Source organism: Vigna angularis, chromosome 10 (genome assembly GCF_016808095.1).
Source record: "Vigna angularis cultivar LongXiaoDou No.4 chromosome 10, ASM1680809v1, whole genome shotgun sequence".
NCBI lineage: Eukaryota > Viridiplantae > Streptophyta > Magnoliopsida > Fabales > Fabaceae > Vigna > Vigna angularis.
Genome location: NC_068979.1, coordinates 20,717,730 through 20,736,665, shown reverse-complemented (window position 1 = coordinate 20,736,665; position 18,936 = coordinate 20,717,730). Strand labels below are relative to the sequence as shown.

The window sequence follows — 18,936 nt, the reverse complement described above, 5'->3', positions numbered from 1 at the left end:
TTAAAAAGAAATGGATGAATTCTAATCGATATTAAGATAAAGAGATAATTAAAGAAATTAAACATCTTTATGATCAATTGGTTCACAATATAAACAGTTCACATATTAAATTTGTGTTAGTTGTAGAATCCTAAATTAAAACATTCTAATTTAGATTTAAAAAACAATTGATTGTTAGTTCTGTTACAAAGAAATTCACATAACAAAAAAACTAACTCGAACATGCAACGAACCAAAATTATACATACATATATATGTGTGTATATATATATCGTTAGAATATCTATTTTGTGTCGTATGATTTGGGGTTGGAATAAAATTCTCTCACCTCAATTACATCAGAAGAAAAGAACAGCTCAAATATTCCTTTTTCCTAATTTTGTGTAAACTTCATTGGAATATGTTATTGTAGCAGACATAGGTTGTCATTGTAATCGTTATCACCAAATTAACCACTGAAGAAGAAAGACCATGAAATAGCAACATCACAGTTCGTCCAACTATTTATGTTTAGTTATTAATCAAGTTCAAAATGAAGTATAATTGTAGGACTTTCCAAAAATATAATGGATTTGTTGCTAAACCAAGAGTGAATCAAGTGTTAGGACTAATCAGTTAAGCTTTCCCCTTAATATCAATAACTCTTCCTTGTCGTTTTCTTTTCCCCTAAATAATGTATCCCATATGTTCATTCCATCACAAAACTAGGGGAGACAAAAGATCATATAATCTACTCAGAAAAGGAAATAACGTATGATTTTTTTTTTTGCGATTTTTGCTTTCAAATTTTTAAAGTTTACAAATTTGGTATAATCTTTGTTTTTATATATATTTGGGCCTAATTGAATCTTGAGTCTAACGTAATCATTTACAATACTAGAAAAAAAATCATTTAATCAATTAAAATATAAAAATAAGAAGAAATAAATGTATACAAAGTTCATGGTAGAACTAAAGTTACACAATTTCTAAAATGAAAAAAAAAAGACAAAAACCATATTCAGGAATTAAGAGTTACTAAAATTATAATTTAGCTTAAAATTGACCATATAACATATAAATACCAAGATACATATACAAATAAATTAATTAAAAAGTTGGTAGAAACTACAGTTATAACATGATATATGTAACACCTAGATTTTTGAAATTAAGTATAAAATATATTGAGATTGTGTTATAAGCTTTGTGATTCGTAAGCAATGCATGTTATTGAGAATATGTATGGAATTGTGATGTGAACATGAAACTATGTTATTTTCTTGTACTATGGTTGGTTATGTGTGAGTTTTTCGTACTATGCTACATTAATGATGTTGGGTCTCGAGTAGAGACAAAGATTTGAGTGTCATCATTCCTCCTGTGCGAGGACTCGAGAAGGTTGGATGTCTCGTCCAATGACTTCGGCTCGTGCTAAGTATAGTGTACTGGTGCGCGTAGTATTGGTGTTTTTACTCGTTAATCCTTGAGAAGTTCGCGAGATAGGTCTAAAATTGCGATGAAAGACAACTTGAATCGCCCTGTTAGTGAGAACAGGTTATGACGACCCTATTAGTGAGAGCAAGTTATGACGACACTATTAGTGAGAGTAAGTTATGACGACACATTAAAAGAAAACGACATTGATTTATGAATGGTTTGACTGTGATGTTACTGTTGTGATAAAATATGATTATATTATTATGTATTTAAAATGATTATTGTATATTGTGTGTTATGATATTTCTAGTTGCTCACCCTTGCATATTGTGGTTGTGGTTTCCAATCGTACTTGTACGGGTGTAGATGGTGTTGCAGATCAGACCGGATCTGAGTAACTGACAATAGTTGGGACGTTAAGTTCGTGGATTTTTATTTATTTTCTATTATTTAAAAGCTTTCAGACTTAGTATTTTTATGTAAGAGTGATATTCTGAGATTTTCAGACGACGTTTATAGTTATGTTTTGCTTCCACATTTTTAATCGAATAAAGTTTGATTATCCTAAATGAATGTTTTATGGAAATGTTTTGAAAATAAAAATAAAACATTCATTTAGGATAATCAAACTTTATTCGATTAAAAATGCGAAAGCAAAACATAACTATAAATGTTGTCGAAAAATCTCATAATATCACTTTTACATAAAAATTTCAAGTCTGAAAACTTTTAAATAATAGAAAATAAATAAAAATCCACGAACTTAATGTCCCACCTATGGTTAACTACTCAAATCTTGTCTTATCTGCAACACCATCTACACCCGTACAAGTACAATAATCGTAGGTGAAAACCACAACCACAACATGCAAGAGTGAGCAACCAGAAATATCATAATACACAATATACAATAATCATTTTAAATACATAATAATATAATCATATTTCATCACAACATTAACATCACACTCAAACCATTCATAAACTAATGTTGTTTCTTCCTATTGTGTTGTCATAATATATTCTCACTAATAGTGTCGTCATAACTCGTTCTCACTAACAGCGTCATAACCCGTTCTCACTAACAGGATCGTCATAACCTCGTTCTCACTAACAGGGTCGTCATAACCCCGTTCTCACTAACAGGGTCGTCATAACTCGTTCTCACTACCAGGGTCGTCATAACACGTTTTCACTAACATGGTCGTCATAACCCGTTCTCACTAACATGGTCGTCATAACCCGTTCTCACTAACAGGTTGATTCAAGTCGTCTTCCATCACAACTTCAGACCTATATCTCCAACTTCTCAAGGACTAACGAGTAAAAACACTATTACTACACATATCGATGCACTATACTCAGCACGAGCCGAAGTCATTGGACGAGACATCCAACCCTCTCAAGTCCTCGCGCAGGAGAAAGCGTGACGCTCGAATCTCTATCTCTACTTGAGACCATACATCTTTAACGTAGCGCAGTACAAAAAGCTTACACATGACCGACCACATTACAACATAGTTTCATCTTCGGAACACAATTCCATACATATTTTCAATAACATGCATTGCTTACCAATCATAAGACTTATAACACAATATCAATACATTTCATACTTAATCTCCATGATAGACACTACAAAAAATATTAATATTACCGACGGATTTTTACCGACGGATCAATATCCGTCGATATATCTTAATTTCCGACGGAATTACCGACGGTATTTTTATGTGAATTACCGACGGCCAAAAAATCCGTCGATAAAGTTTACCGACAACGTTTTTACCGACGGTATTTTGGCCGTCGGTAAGCCGTCGATAAATGCTAATTACCGACGGATTTTATACATTATCGACGAATTATGACCGTCGGTAATTTCAATCATTCTTGTAGTGAGACATTAACTCATCAACACAAGGTTATAGTGCACCTTAATAATCATTTAATTCAATTAAACATTATCCTAAAACAATCAATCCTCAAATTATCTTCCTCTTTCATTATTAAATCCGAGACTCCCATGCATATCATTCTTGCTCACTTCTCACTCGCTGGAAACACCCAGGCCAACCATTCCTACCATTCAAGGTGAGGAACGCAAAACTTCAACTCGAGATTCAACCCACATTTCTCCAAAGTCTCACCACAACCTGCAACACTCACCATTCTCCCTCCCACACACTTAAATTCACATACACATCACTTCTCGTACTTCCTTCACTAAAACTACACATTCATCTTGTCCTACTCCTTGTAGCCCTTCTGAAGGCGGAAAAAGAAAGCAATCATGCATAACTTCACTCTCCTTTTCTCCATATAATCACAGCCTACACCCACAAGCATCAAATCCCTTCAATCATAGTACCCATTTCTTGCTTTCGCGTTAACACTCCCACACTCATTTTTTCTTCATTTTCCCTAATTCTACAACCCGTAAGGGTGAAAATCACACTTTCTATCCTACCTTTCACTCTTTTCTTTCTTTTTACTACATTCTAAATCCATGCCCAGTACTCCTTTCTCCCTATCTCTCCTTCTTTTCTCACTCACGCCCCTTGCTCACCACCACTCTCTCCTTTTATCTTTCTATTTCACTAACCACACACAATCCTCCACACACTAACACCCTCCCAACCAACCTCTCAACTTCTACTTTCTTGCTAACCCTGAGCCAGTCCCACCTACCACTCACACTATGCCCAGAGAAAGTTAGAACCTTCACCCCCAAAGGTTTTCGGTCTACCCAGGGTAGCACCGTGATACCAACCTATCGTAACAAGGAACAAAGGGCTTTGCAGCCCTATCCGCACCTCACTCGTCCTTTCAAAGACACCACAGAGTTCCTACACTACTCAAGATCAAACGAAAATAACAAGGAATAAACCACAAACGAAATCCCTTGGAACGGAACACTACCCAAACCCTATACACATGATATAGTTCTAGCCACACCCCTTACCTGGATTCCAGAAGTTCACTACGCGTACTAGGGTTCGTAGAGTTGCTAGCAGCACGGTCTCTCCCTCAACGTATTGGCTTTTCACGGTTTTGCCTCCTTTCCACTCACTATGCTCAAGCTAGGAAGCAAGGTTTTCTCCTTTCTCACTCTCTCTCGACTTAGTAGAGAACAAGTGAGAAGCTAGGGTTTTTTTTCGTTCTTTCTTACGGCTGGTGGGTGTAACTCTTTCCCCAAAAAAAGAAATAGATTTTATAACCCTCTCTTCTAACCCTAGTATCTCCTAAAGCCCACTAACCCTAAATTCTCAAACAACCCGAAAATCTTTCTCCTTATTCTTCAAATATTCTGTTGTAATTCTATCCCTTACCTCTAGTGTGCATGGCCATGAAGAGAAAAAAAATAACAACCCTTTACAATGCTCGCTGTCTCCTAGAAGAAGAGATCAATAAAGTTTTATTTTCTCTCTCCCAAAAGTCATTTTTTACGAGAAATAAAAAGATAAAACGCCTTCCTCTCTCCAATCAACTTCAATCGCGCACTCTCCTAAAACTAATGAGAAACCAACAAAAAAAAGTTTTAACATTTTTCTATACTATTTATTACTATATTATTGTTCCATATATTTAAAACGAATTAATCACAAATTATCAAATAAATTACTGTAAAAAAATTATTAAAAAAATATTTTCCAAATAATATTGCAACCTTCACAACAACTTTCTCTCTCTTTTAGCCAAAAAAAAAGAAATATAAAGAATAACAACTTTTTTTAATAATTTTTTTATAATAAATTATGTGTCATTATTTTATTAGTCCGTATATTTAAAACAGACCAATCATAAACTACTAGGTTGTTGTAAAAAAATTATCAATTTTTTTTAAAAAGACATTTTCCATTCAAAAAATCCCAAGCAGAAGGGAAAATCAAGGTCTAATAGGGGTTCAGACACAGGATCCCAAGGCACACAGTGTAACATCCCAAAAATATAGTCAAATCTATATGTCTAAGAATCATCGCATCATAATATTGTAGAACAGTTTCTAGAAATAAAGTTAACTTACAGTTATCAACAAAATAACTATAAATTTAAACTTTACAAGAGTCTACCCTAGCTGCAAAACTATATACATGACCGAACGATCTATACATACTATATCTATATGACCGAACGGTCATAGACTACACCACTGGGTCCTCACCGTCCAGCGCTTCCTCCAACGAACACTTGTCTCCCTCTACTCACACCCACAAGGTGATGATTGCAAATAAAGAGTACCGATCGGACAAACATAACAAGACAAAAAAGAAGGGTAAGCTAGTGTAATTTAATTAATCATATTAATCCTACAAATAAAACAATTACATAAGTATATAATAGCCAAACATTTAAATCATGCAATGACCGACTACTCAAGCAGGCAAGAACCGAACACATTAGTTCAGGCAAAGATCGACTACTTGACTTGGCCATCCAGACTGTATGAATATGTAGCTTTGGTCGTTTGTGCACTCGTGGGTGTAGTAACTGGAAACCTATCAGCTGTCGCACGAGGTTAGCCCGTTATCCCTCATCTAAGGTGTCCCCCCTTATACTAGGACCTCTTGCTATTCTCACGACATGACTTACCCATCTCTACTTGAGACTTGGTGATCATTAGAATGTTAGGATGAACGCCATGAATTTCGCTGTCCATATTCATACTTTACCACCACCTTGATAACCAATCACTGAGACATTCCTCCTTGGAATTCTCTTTCATACCAGTTGATACATCATACCATACTTTCAATTTGACACCATTATGATAATGCATACATCAGCCATCAAAGCAATTGGAACAATTAATTACCATAACACATTGGAATAAATATAAGCCGAACAAAAATAACCAAACACATATGAACAAGACCGAACACTTTGTGAATGTTGGAGACCGATCGTTCTATCACTACCTAAAGAACAGGACCGAACAGTCAATAATAGATACAACTGGAGAGAAGGCCGAGCACTATTACTGATCAACAACTAGAGGATTCCGAGTACCACAACATGACCGAATACTACCACCAGACCAAGTACTAAGTTTAGACCAAACGCTTATTTTTTAGGCCGAACACCTATAGCTTAGGTTGAACCCTTAGAGTTGATACTGAATACTAATAGAAGACCGATTTCTAAAATATCACCGAACGGTCATTAACAGGTAAGGCCCATGAGAGGCCGAACGCATTTAAGACCGAATACAAGTATGAGATCGAGCACTTAGTACAAGACCGAGCGCTACTAATAGGCCACATACCCCTCTAAGACCGATCGCTACTAAGAGACCACACACCCCACTAAGACCGATCGCTACTGAGAGACCACACACCCCACTAAGATAGGTCGCTACTAAGAGACCACACACCCCACTAAGACCGATCGTTACTGAGAGACCACACACCCCACTAAGACAGATCGCTAGATTCAATCGAATACTAGTACAAGATCGATCGGTCATCAACTGAAGCCCCACAGAAGTAGAACTCAGTTAAGATAGAACACAATACAAAACTTAGCACTACTAAGAATGAACGCTAATACAAAACTGAGTACGGCTAGGAAACTGACCACCCACCTAATACCGAACACAACTTCCCCAAATTCACCATCATACTTCCTCACAATTCACTCGGCCATTGAACCAAAATTTTGCAGAAACCCAAACCTCATAAACATAACATATAACAGTCAACACAAGGATAACCGAACATCAAATCATTCAATTTCACACACATGCAGAATCATCAACAACCTTTTCATACATCATCAACCAAACAATTAAATTAACTAGCTTCCCTTACCTCTTTGACTGAACCGAAAGCTCAACAACTGCAGAACTCGCTCACCACCAGAAATTCCTAGGAACCTAAAATTCACCGATTGATAATAATAGACCCACCAAAAGACCAGATATATTATCAGAAATGGGAATAGGAAGTTGATGAACACATGCAACCAGAAACTTGACTTGCATGTGTCAAAAAGTTTTGGAATCTCACAAGAGTTCAAGAAATCAAGACTTACCAGCTCTAAACAAGACTTTGATCGGTGAAAAAAGATGTTTTTGACTTCAAGATTATCTAAGCTTGGTCTGATTGGAAAGTAGATGAAGTAAGATGAGAGATTTTTAGAGAGAATGAGGAGAAAGAGAAGATCAAAATTTTGGAGAGAGAGGATGCATGCAGAGAATGGAACCAAATTTGAAACTTTTATTTATATACCACTTCTGAAAACCGAACGATCCAATCCAGTACATACACCTGTCTTTCTCCAATTTTCTTTATAAATTCTCGATTCTTACACACAACAACCATAAAAACACTTAACAAGTAGACCAACCATAGCTCAGCTAGTCGAAAAATTAATATATAAACCTTACTTTAATTTATTTTGAAAATTAAAACAAAAACAATTATTAATTAATTTTTATTACTAAAAAATATAAAAATAAAATAAAAAATCAGTTCTTACGACTTTAATTTCTTGAAACATTTTAAATCATAGAATTTAATACTGATCTTAAGCATATTTTTATGAGTTCTACCTTCTCACCTAAGATATTAAAATTGTTGATATCTTTTTCTTTAGTGTTCATAACATAACTCCTTTGAAGTTCATCTATCTTTTCCCTTTCTTTTTCATTTTTTTTCACCCCTTTTATTATCTTGTTTTCATTATTCTTGAAATTTAGTTGAAATAGTTTAATTCCAACGTGAACAACTTTTCATTTACTGTAATTATACTTCTCCTATGAACATTTCTCAGACTCAAAAACCGAACTAAAACTCTAACACTAAGATGATTTTATATGAAAATTAATAGATGTTTCATTAACACCCAATCTGTTAATTAGCATATGTTTAAAGCAAAACTTGTTCTCATGTGACAAACTTAAATCAATTAAGTATAAGTTACATAAACTGATTAAAATGAATCACGGGCACACACACATTGACTAACATATCTTTGCATGCATAATTAGTATAACAAGTTGATTTTTGTTGACAGATATATAGTATTAACCCGTGATTTCAATTGTACTTGTGATACAGAACCAACTCTCGTGAAGAACGATTGACACAGAGTTTCCTAATATAGTGTTTTTCCTCTATACATGACAGAGAGACATAAAAAGCAACGTGATGAAAGTTTTTGCAACAACTTTGTATCATGGATCATACATATGTTCAAAGCGCATTTGTCTATTACACACATTACCTCGTCATATTAAGGTTGCTATCGTTTGTGTTGCCCTCTTTGCAATCTACTTAGAAAAAGACCAGACACTCAAGTTCACTTTCGACAGTTTGGTTTTGGATTTTAGGTAATGTATTAACGGGGATCACCATTGCTTTATGCACTCCATGTTTTACTTTGCCAAATTACTCACTAGATTCCTATATGCAACTTTCCTTGCCTCTATATAAGGTGTAAGTTGCAAAATAAAAGTTAAGTTTGTATTAATTGCTTTGGACATCCAATTTAAAAAGGCTCAAAAAATTTATTTTCTTTTACTAATTATTTTAGACTTAAAAATAAATTTTAAAAAAGTTTAAAAAATAAATTTTAAATAAATTATAATAAAAAAATTTCATTTTTCAATTTTTTTAAGTTTTTCAAATCTTTGAACGTTAATAATTGTACTCAATGCGGCTCACAAAACAAAATGGTTTCTTTAGGTTATTTTGTCGTTACAATAAGACTTACATATTGTTAAGAGGTAGACTTTAAATTTAAGTCAACCCTCACAAAAACAAGTCTAATTCAATCTCACTCAGTTTGCACTTGCTTGTATTTTGAAAAGGATATGCAGTCACTACAATTGCAGCTGCAACTAATTCGAAATAACTCATGGAGTGTGCAGTGGTGCTTATTGTTATCTTTGGGCATAACTTAATTAAGATACTGTGATTCTAGCATGAATGTTTTAAAAGTGTGACAGATATTGTAAATGGAGGGTACAAACTTTCACAGTACTATAATCTCAGAGTCACTGCATAGCAGAACAACAATAAAACCATATACCTGTCAAGTATTTGTCTCAAATGGTAAGCAAGCTTTTAAAAAGACACGTTTTCTTAAAACCACATGAATAGACACATTTGAAACTTAAGATGAAGGAAAACCAATTTCCAAACGCAAAATTCAAATCAAATCCAAAGCAAAGATTGATACAAAATGACCAAATATTTCTTTGAAGAAACATGTTTTCAATCTTAAAGGTCTTCTTTAATTTCTTAATCGAAGTAATTTTAGCTTGTGTTTAATTCGCCTGAATCTCATCTCGCTAGGGTCACTAGAAGAACAATCATTAACCTCAGAAAATTTGGAATCAAATCTTACATTAGTAAGAAAATGGTTAAAATTAAGGAGGGTTACAAATTTAATACTTGGCGAATATAGATTGCAAGTTTTAAAACTTCTTTGATCCAAAGGATTGTGTTATTGTCTAAGGGAGATATCAAGAAGAATACCACTTTGAATAACAAAGTTTCTTAGCAATATTTTAAATGAATATGTTAATTTAAGATTTTATTATATAGTATAAAAATTGAAAGAAAAAAACGTGTAAAATAAAAAAATTGGATCAAAGTTAATAACTTTCTAAAAACAAAAATTTAAATAAAGATATAAAAATCAACACGAGAATTAAAAGAAATATAAAAAACTATAATATTTTTCATTCATATTCTTAAATCAATTTTTTTGTCGTTGAATTTTTTTAATGTGGTCCTAGTGTTTTTTTAATCAAGTCTTAATTTTATTCAATTTAATCCCTTTTATTAAGACCCTTTTAAATAATTAACTACATGTAAATATGGTAATTTTTTTGTTTTTGTTTTATTTTAAAAAATCGGTATCATATTATTTTTCTATCAAGGAAGAGTATAAATTTCTTGTTGCATGTTACCCATAGTCACGTTTTAAAATTTATAATAGAATAATGACCTCAATAAAAGTGTGATTCAGTAGTCGCATTTTGAGGTGGCTAATCTAGAAAGAGCAGCTCTTGATTCACATCCCCACATATTACAAGGCAAAAACTTGAAGTAGTAGCTTGGGGGAGTTGAACTACCCAAGTGGACATTCTACCAACACTTTCTTCCTTTCATCATAAAATGCCATTTCAAATCGGTAACAATAAGCAACAACTCATTCATATCTCTTCCATTTTCTGATTTAAACTCTTCTCATTCATATCTATCTATGGCGGGTTTCTTCTCCCTTCTCAGGCGTGTCTACCTCACCGCCTACAATTTTACCCTCTTCGGTGGATGGTACTACTCAATTTCTCATTTCAACCAGCATATTCCAGAAATTTCTCTTTTTTCGCTGTCAACCTCATTGTTTCTGCATGTAACTGCTCAAGTTTGTCGATCTGCACAGGTTTCTGGTTCTGTTTACTGTTCTGAAGACGCTGAAGGAATCGGGCCATGAAAACTTATACATTGCTGCCGAAAAACCTTTTCTTTTTTCCCAAACTGCAGCTGTTCTCGAGGTATCTTAGTTAAGAAAATAAGTTATTTTTGTTAACTCTGGAGACACCCTTTTGTTGTTGGATTGGAAAATGTTCAAGTTTTCTTGTGGGAATTAACCTGAGTTTCACCTTTTTTTCATGTGGTTTTTGGTGCGGCTTGCTAGATTCTTCATGGTTTGGTCGGTGAGTAAGCCTATGCTCATTGCAATTACGTAGGGTTGGGGAAAATGGGAATTTAGTATAGACCAAGTTTATATTAATTTCCTTATGTCATTGTTATGAATTTGTCGAATCAAAGAGACAATTGAGTATCACCATTTTTAATTTTCCAAAAAGTTCCGCCGCAAAATATTCTAAAAAGTCTATTTGGTGCATTGGCGAAGAAAACATTCATATGTCACAGAAAGTGATGGCAATAGTAGAAAGAACTTGAACTTTGTTCATAAATCAATTAATGTTAGTATCTGTTTGTTTATGAACTTATTCTCCTTTTTTGTTTACCCGTGACAAAGGTCTCGTGCGGTCTCCAGTAACAGCAACCTTGCCGCAGATAGGTTCAAGGTTGTTCGTGGCTTGGGGCATTTTATGGAGTTTCCCCGAGGTCAAGACAAACTTGAACTTTTTTATTTTTATTTTGCTTCCTTTGATAAATCAATTCCACTTTCAACTATATTCTTTTATTGAAAATTTACATATATCTGTGAATGAAGACTCGGACTCATGTGCTCGTTACCTCCCTACTAATCAGCTGGTCCATCACCGAGGCAAGTTTTTCATGGTTGCTTTTATCATGTTGTTGTGTTTGTACTTGATCATGCCAGTTTCCATTTCCATCAGTCTGTTTATGGATTTTAAATTCATCCATCGTAGTGAAAGATGAGCCTGCAGATTTTCTGGGGATAAATGTCATTGTGATAGTTGGCTCTTAAGAAAACGTATAATGTGTAGGATGTAGTCATAATGCAAAGGGAAAAAACTTAGAAGTGAGCACAAGAAAGTTAAGTTAAAATAGAACAATGCAGATATAGAGCCAAGCCATGATGCAAAGGCCACAGTTGATTGGAAGTAGTGACAGGTTTGGCAGAAAATGGCCGGAGACTCGGATTATTTGAATCAATGGAGAGCAGAGGCTGAGGATGGCCAAAACTATCACAGTTGTCAATAAAATGTTGGGAAATACCAGAAATGTTGCTGGAGAAGGGTAGGTGTTTATTGGATGGAGAAGAGCTGCAGCTACTTCATAACAGAGTGTGCACAAGTGATTGAGAAAATAGTGTTTCAGTTCTGATTCAAAGGAGGGGACCAAATCCCAAGTGGACCCTTCTAAAATTACAATGTTTCATATTTAAAATAGTGTTTTGCAATGTTCTCTGTTAGTTCTCACACTAGCTATGATTTTTTTGTCTGATATCATTGCTGTGGTCTCTTCATCCGTTTACTATAGTACACCGTTGCGGTGATACCCATATGGAAGAACTTCGCGTCACACTTAAGCTATGCCCTTTCACACTCCTTTCTTGAATTTCTCGAATGTTCATCATCTTTTGTATGGGAGCTGTCTTGGCCTTGGGAATGCCTTTTGGTACTGCTGTCACCATGTTTCATCCAAACTCTGCTTGGTATGTTTGCCAATGCTGAGGGAGGCTGAATAACTCACCAGACATATGCCATCGGTACAGTTCTCTCAATTGAGTTTCTATCTTCAGTTTTCTTTTTGATCTGCATAAACTGAGTTAGCACAGTTGCAAAAGTGCTCGATTTTTAAATGTATCTACGCCTTTAATCCATTAAAAAAATGCACTATGGGGTATTTCTCACGTGATTCAACAAATGTGGCAGTCACCTCAAACTGTCTCTGTTACTCTGTCGTGCTTCCCCTTTGGCCAAAGGGAAATCATTTATTCGTAAGGCAATCTAGTTTGGCTATTATGAAATTGGTTTTTGCATTCAATTCCTCCCACTAATTTATGACTTGCTGTAATTCCTCCCCTTGGTACTACGGCTGATCAGGGAAACAGGATCCAATCAAACCCACAATATTTAGTTTGGATCAGTCTTGGTTACAGGTTAAAAAGTGAAAAAAATGGTCTAAAATGAATGTGGTCAGGCTCAAAATTTCTCTAATTTATTTTGTCAGTATCCAATCCCCTACTATTAGTAAGAAACTGCAAGTTTTGTGCTCAACATGATAACATGCTTAGGCTTTGAGTAAATTACACTAATTTCCCATTAGGTTTTTTGACTTTGCACACCTTCCCTCTGTTTCTTTAATGCTTACAACAACCTTCCTTATAGGATGATATGCTGTAATATTTTTAAAACAATTAGGAGGTTGGTTTAATATATAAGGGGTGTCAATGTAATATTTTCTGAACACTTAAAGGGGTTAGTGCAGTGACGAAAAAAGGAGGAGCATTTGGGGTAATTCAACAAAACTCTAGGAGTATTAGTGTAATTTATTAGGCTTTTAAGATCATTTCACTTCAAAGTTCAGACTAACTCCTTATTATAGCCATGTGATATCTGGCTAGCTGAAACCTATACTATATAATTGGGGCCCAATATTTTGAAATAAGTTGCGCACAAAGCCCCTTCTGAACAGTAAGTTCAGTCTGCAATTTAAGGCATAATTTGGGTGACTGCTAAAGAAGCCTTTTAGACTTGCACTTACAATTCTTCTTTTGCTTATGGTAAACATACCTTCTTGTAATCCATGGAAAAATAATTTATTGAAAAGGGAAGAGAACTATTAACAACAATCAATATTGATAATACTTTTTGCTGTGCTGTAATAATTGTAGATTATTCGCTATGCTTTCTTTTGCTTGAAAGAGGCATTTGGATCTTCCCCTTCATGGCTTTTGTGGCTCAGGTATGAAGTTGAATCTGGAATTCTGCATTTAATATGGTAATCATTCTCATATTCCTGACTTCCTGTTATATGGACTGCATGTTTTGTTCTGGCAGGTATAGCACCTTTATAGTGCTATATCCAACAGGCATCAGCAGCGAAGTTGGTCTGATATACATTGCCTTGCCATTCATCAAGGTAAAAATTTAGAACAGCAAATGCCCACAATGCTTTTAGAATCCCATTGGTCTGGCTCTGTTTGTTTACCGGGAATGCATATTTTCTCTTTTGCCTTTATATTCACCAAGAGGAACTTACGAAGTTTGGTTTAGTCAAGAAGGAAAAAGCATTATCCTTTGAAATCTACATTGACCTCAAGTTTCGTGTTTATTGATCTTTTGAAACCTGAGCACCTGCTATATTTTGGGATTCCCAAAATGATAATGGAGAAATGGGAAAAAACTTGATAGTCTGTCTGTCACTCATGAATAAGATTGACTGAGACTATTTGATATGGTGTTTTTTCATTACCCAAGTTAACGAGCTCAGTATTTTTCAGGCATCAGTTAAGTACTGCATAAGGATGCCTAACAAATGGAACTTCTCATTCGATTACTTTTGTGCTGCTATTGTTGTGTTGGGAATCTATGTTCCAGGCATGAGCTTAACATCTTTCTCACCACTAATTTATGCTTTGACTAACGTTCCTCTTGTTAACCTTACAATCTTTTGCATGGCATCATAATTCTATGCAGGTAGCATACATCTGTATAGTTACATGCTTGCACAGAGGAAGAAAGCTCTATCAAAATCAAAGAAAGAGTAGAGTAGCATTTGTAGTGTGTTCATTTTGTTTGTTTTTTCCCAAACATAGGAAGGATATGGACATGTCTTTCTTCCTGTTCACATAAATTGTAGGTTATTTATCTTAAAGTCAAAACAATGGAGGAAGGGAAATGAAATGATTTGATTCTTTTGTGCTAAATTCCTAATTTCTGAAATGGCCATGCGCGAAATATTCACCAATAGCTCAAATGACCTTTGGATCAGAAATGACTCAACGTTAGGAAACAAGCAAGTTTTCAAAACAGTCTCTTTCTCTCCTTCCACGGAATGTCTATATTGAGAAATTCTTATTCAAAATTATTAAAATAAAAATATTTTCGGATAAAATATAGTTTTCATTTAATATGCATTGTCAATTTTTGTTTTTAATATAAATAATAAAAATTTATATAGTTTTCTTATAATAGCTGTAGTTTCGATTGAATTTCGATTATATCCATTAATTGTGTAGGTAATTGCTGACATATATAATGGTTCGTGAGAAATATCAGTACATGCATTTTATATAATGATATTGTTGATTGTCTTTTTTAGTATAATTGTAAAAAGATTAATGGTTTTAATATAATAAGTATAGTTTTTGTTTGAGTTTTACTCGTATATTTATTTTTTAAATAAATTAATTATTTTATCAGTTTAATGTTTTAAGAAATTTTTTTATTTAAATTTAATTATTTTTATGTGATTTTTTTTTAAATTTAGTCATTTTTTATTATAAAACTACTTATAAAATAAGTAAAAATTATTTACAATAATATTATAAAATTTAGATTTTATTATCCTACCAAAAATACAAAAAAGTGATAATACACATGAAATGTATTTTTTAATTAATGATTTTAAAGATTATTTTTATAATTCAAAAGGGCTGACTAAAAGATTAACTACCATTGTTTGACAATAATTTAAAAAGTTAATTAATTGCTCATATTTTTTCTCCCATGTTATTATCTAGTATGGTATTTAAGGCAATAAATAGATCCAAATCAAATTCAAATAACATGATAATTATTGTATGTTAATCTCTTGTTAATGTATTAAAAATAAAATTAATAACACACACACACATGCTTAAAGAATCTATTTGTAAGATTTTATTTAAAATGGATCACCCATTATGAATATAGCGTCATCCACCCCTGCGACGTTTTTTTTTTAATTTCTCCCAATTTTTACAAGGTGTTATAACACTTTAACTTTTTTAAATTTACCAAGTATTTGTTTTATTTTATTTTTATAGTCAAGAATTTTATTTAACGCCTAGATCTTATACTTCACATATATTATATTAACATGTTCTAATGGAGATATCTTATAACTCATGACTCTTGAACCTGACATTTTCTTATAAATGAATTTTGTTTCTAATTAAATATGAAAAAAAATTCAATTATATTAGGATTGTTGAATAGAAAATACAAGTTAATTTAAATATTTAAACAAAAAGTCAAATACACATAAAAAAACATCGGATTTACTGTTTCTTACGTAAAAAAACAACTTCACATTTTCACTTATTAAAAAATGTAACTTCACATTAATTAGGAAAAACAGTTAAATGCTTAAATTTTATTAATTTATTTTTTTATTTTAAAACAAATAATATATGTTATGATAATGTAACAAAATTCAGACATTAATTAAAGTTATAGTATTTTAATAAAAATGTCATTAAACAAAATATTAATAAATAAAATTTATGTATATGTAAACATAAATGTAATTATTTTTATTATAAATGAGAATGGAAATAATATGAAAATAATGAATCAACATTTGCTGAGGATAATATATGATTATTCTGTCTGGCTACAATACTTTATGATTTTTGTTGTAGTAAACGTTAATTATTTGTGATTTTTTTTATGAATTTTCTAAGCCCTACTATGAAAATTTTTAATACCGAAAAGGAAAATAATACTTTACACCTCCAAAAAAATAGACCTATTTGACATTCTCTTCAATAAAATAATAATATATGTTTAGATTTTTAAGATAAAATAGAATAAAAATGATTAAAATGTTACTATTTCAAGTTTTTTTGTGAAAATCATGATTACGTTAACACTACTGACCTAACCTAGACAAGTTTTAAAACCAATGCCACACAATTATTCCAAAAGAGAAGGAAATAAAAAATATTAAAAACTAAAAATTCAATAATTTATCATATAGAAACAAGCCAAAAATTTATTAACAAAACCAAGAATAAAATCTTTGATAACCAATTTCCATTTTGAGAGATATTACACCAAGGAACTAAAGAACAATTCAACATATCTATGAAATCTATGAAATATATATGAGAAAAAAAAAACATTTCACATCCAACAATTAAAAAAAATAAGATAACAATAAATTAAAACCAGACAAAATTAAAAACATATAGAAAAAAAGAAAAGAACTTCACATCAAAACTGCGGAACGCAACTCACTCTTTGATATCTATAAATATTAACTAAATAGTTTTTTTTTTCGTGTATGCTATTAAAATATGTTGTAACCCGATAGTCAACTTGACCTATTACAGGTTTGAGTTAGGTTGGCTTTAAGAAAAATGTAATTTTTTTTATACGGGTTAATTTTCAATCCGACTCATCCGGGTTGAACCCGTTATGAGTCGGATTGACTCACCAATCCACCTAATTTAATTTAATTATTTATTATTTTGTGTTTCAATATTATTAGTTAGCATTTTTTATTATTATATTGTAGATGGAATAAAAAAAAGATACTTCAAGAGAGAAAAATATTATAGATTTATCTATTCAAAACTCCAATATTATATATGGACAAATGATACAAAAATTATCAATATTAAAAACTTATTTGTTCGTTTGAATTTTTTCAGTTTACTAATAAGTAAGTCAGGTTCGGTTGACTCACTAAGTGACCAACCCGTGGTAGATCCGGGTCAAACCGAGTTACCCATTTTGACAGCTTTACCTGTAATGTAAGACATTATTTTTGAGATGAATGAATTTTGTTTTCAATAGCACTCAAAATGAAAAACATTAATTTCACAATATTTATAACTCAATGTAACAGTCTTGAACATCCACAATCCTATAAGGCTAATGATAGTAATCATTGTTTTGTTCAATGTAACAGTCTTGAACATCCACAATCATAAAACGCTAATGATAGTAATCATTGTTTTGTTCAATATAAAGGTTCACTTTTTTGAACATCTATCCATTTACCTATTATAAACATCCATACACAATTACATACTCAATTTCCTTGTGGAGAAAGCCATTATAATAGCACATATAGAACAAATACAACATTTTACATTGAAAATGGAATTCAAGAAAGCCATCTTAGTAAGGTTTATTAGATATATTGTACACTTACTATCTGAGTATTATTGAATTATTGACAAATATCTAATCCTATATACAAAATATTCATATCTCGATACAAAGACAGTGTATTAGAATAATGTATTATTTAGAAATAAAAACAAATTTCATAATAAATAAATAAAACTTAATACCTCTTTTGGTTCAATACTTTTAATAATTGTTCAATGCTTTTTATTAATTTTTTTTAACTCAATGTGATCCTAATATGCATTAAAATGCAGTCAAAATGTAATATTCCTTTTCATTTATCAATATTAACATAGTTAAAATATGATGACTTGAAACGTTAATTAACACATCTAACGTTAACACTCATATATCAAAACCATGTTGACTCCTAATAATTTAGTTTGATAAAAAAAATGGAAGAAAAACACTTAACAATTCTTATAAATATTAGAAAAAACAGAAGTACTAAAGTCTATAAATAATGACAAGCATACATATAAACCAATTAATAAGAAAAAATTTGTACAAATCAAACTTTCCAATAAAATAACTAGAGAAATATCAAAATATTTGTTAAAATTCTTTATATGCAACATTATACTATCACATAACACGAGATTCTTATACTTAGATATCTTATATCGATTTCCTCTACGTGTGTAAATATGCCAAACCACAAATCTATTATCCATGCATAGTTTTGAGGATAACTGATATAAACTATCAAGGCTCTACTTGTTCTCAAACACCCTCACTCCAAGTTTCAAGAGGGTGAAGGAAGCTCGACTTTTTCTCTCATTTTCACACTAAATTTCTCACTTCACCTACGAGTTAGTGGATGACATGTACAGATATAATTTCTTTATCTAAAACGTCTAATAAGAAAATAAAAAAAAATCGAGTAAGTTAAAATAAATCCACATTTGAGATTCTATTGCATTTATCATCTGTCTTCTTCAGGCATTGATAGAAATTAAAATTTTAACCTATTAAAAGCATTACTATACATATTATTTTCT

The 18,936-nt window shown here is 32.2% G+C and overlaps 1 protein-coding gene across 2 annotated transcripts; it reads left to right on the top strand.

Moving 5' to 3' along the window:
• Nucleotides 1-10,416: 10,416 nt before the first annotated feature.
• On the top strand, nucleotides 10,417-14,739 carry LOC108319827 (very-long-chain (3R)-3-hydroxyacyl-CoA dehydratase PASTICCINO 2A). Of its 2 annotated transcripts, XM_017551114.2 has the most exons (9): nucleotides 10,432-10,703; nucleotides 10,813-10,924; nucleotides 11,068-11,086; nucleotides 11,416-11,504; nucleotides 11,614-11,667; nucleotides 13,705-13,775; nucleotides 13,871-13,952; nucleotides 14,314-14,410; nucleotides 14,510-14,739. In XM_017551114.2, exons 1-9 carry the CDS (start codon nucleotides 10,633-10,635, stop codon nucleotides 14,578-14,580), a joined length of 666 nt encoding a protein of 221 aa, XP_017406603.1. In that variant the 5' UTR covers nucleotides 10,432-10,632; the 3' UTR covers nucleotides 14,581-14,739. The 2 variants fall into 2 exon arrangements, 1 of the variants encoding a protein (XP_017406603.1); XR_008245547.1 differs by lacking the exons at nucleotides 14,314-14,410; nucleotides 14,510-14,739 and adding an exon at nucleotides 12,348-12,576 and having other exon boundaries at nucleotides 10,417-10,703; nucleotides 13,871-13,937.
• Nucleotides 14,740-18,936: the final 4,197 nt, after the last annotated feature.

Coding starts and splice junctions, on each gene's coding strand:
- LOC108319827 (XM_017551114.2), top strand. CDS start 10,633: ATGGCGGGTTTCTTCTCCCTTCTCAGGCGTGTCTACCTCACCGCCTAC. Junction 13,953..14,313: donor TTGCCTTGCCATTCATCAAG/GTAAAAATTTAG, acceptor AGTATTTTTCAG/GCATCAGTTAAGTACTGCAT. Junction 14,411..14,509: donor GTTGGGAATCTATGTTCCAG/GCATGAGCTTAA, acceptor AATTCTATGCAG/GTAGCATACATCTGTATAGT.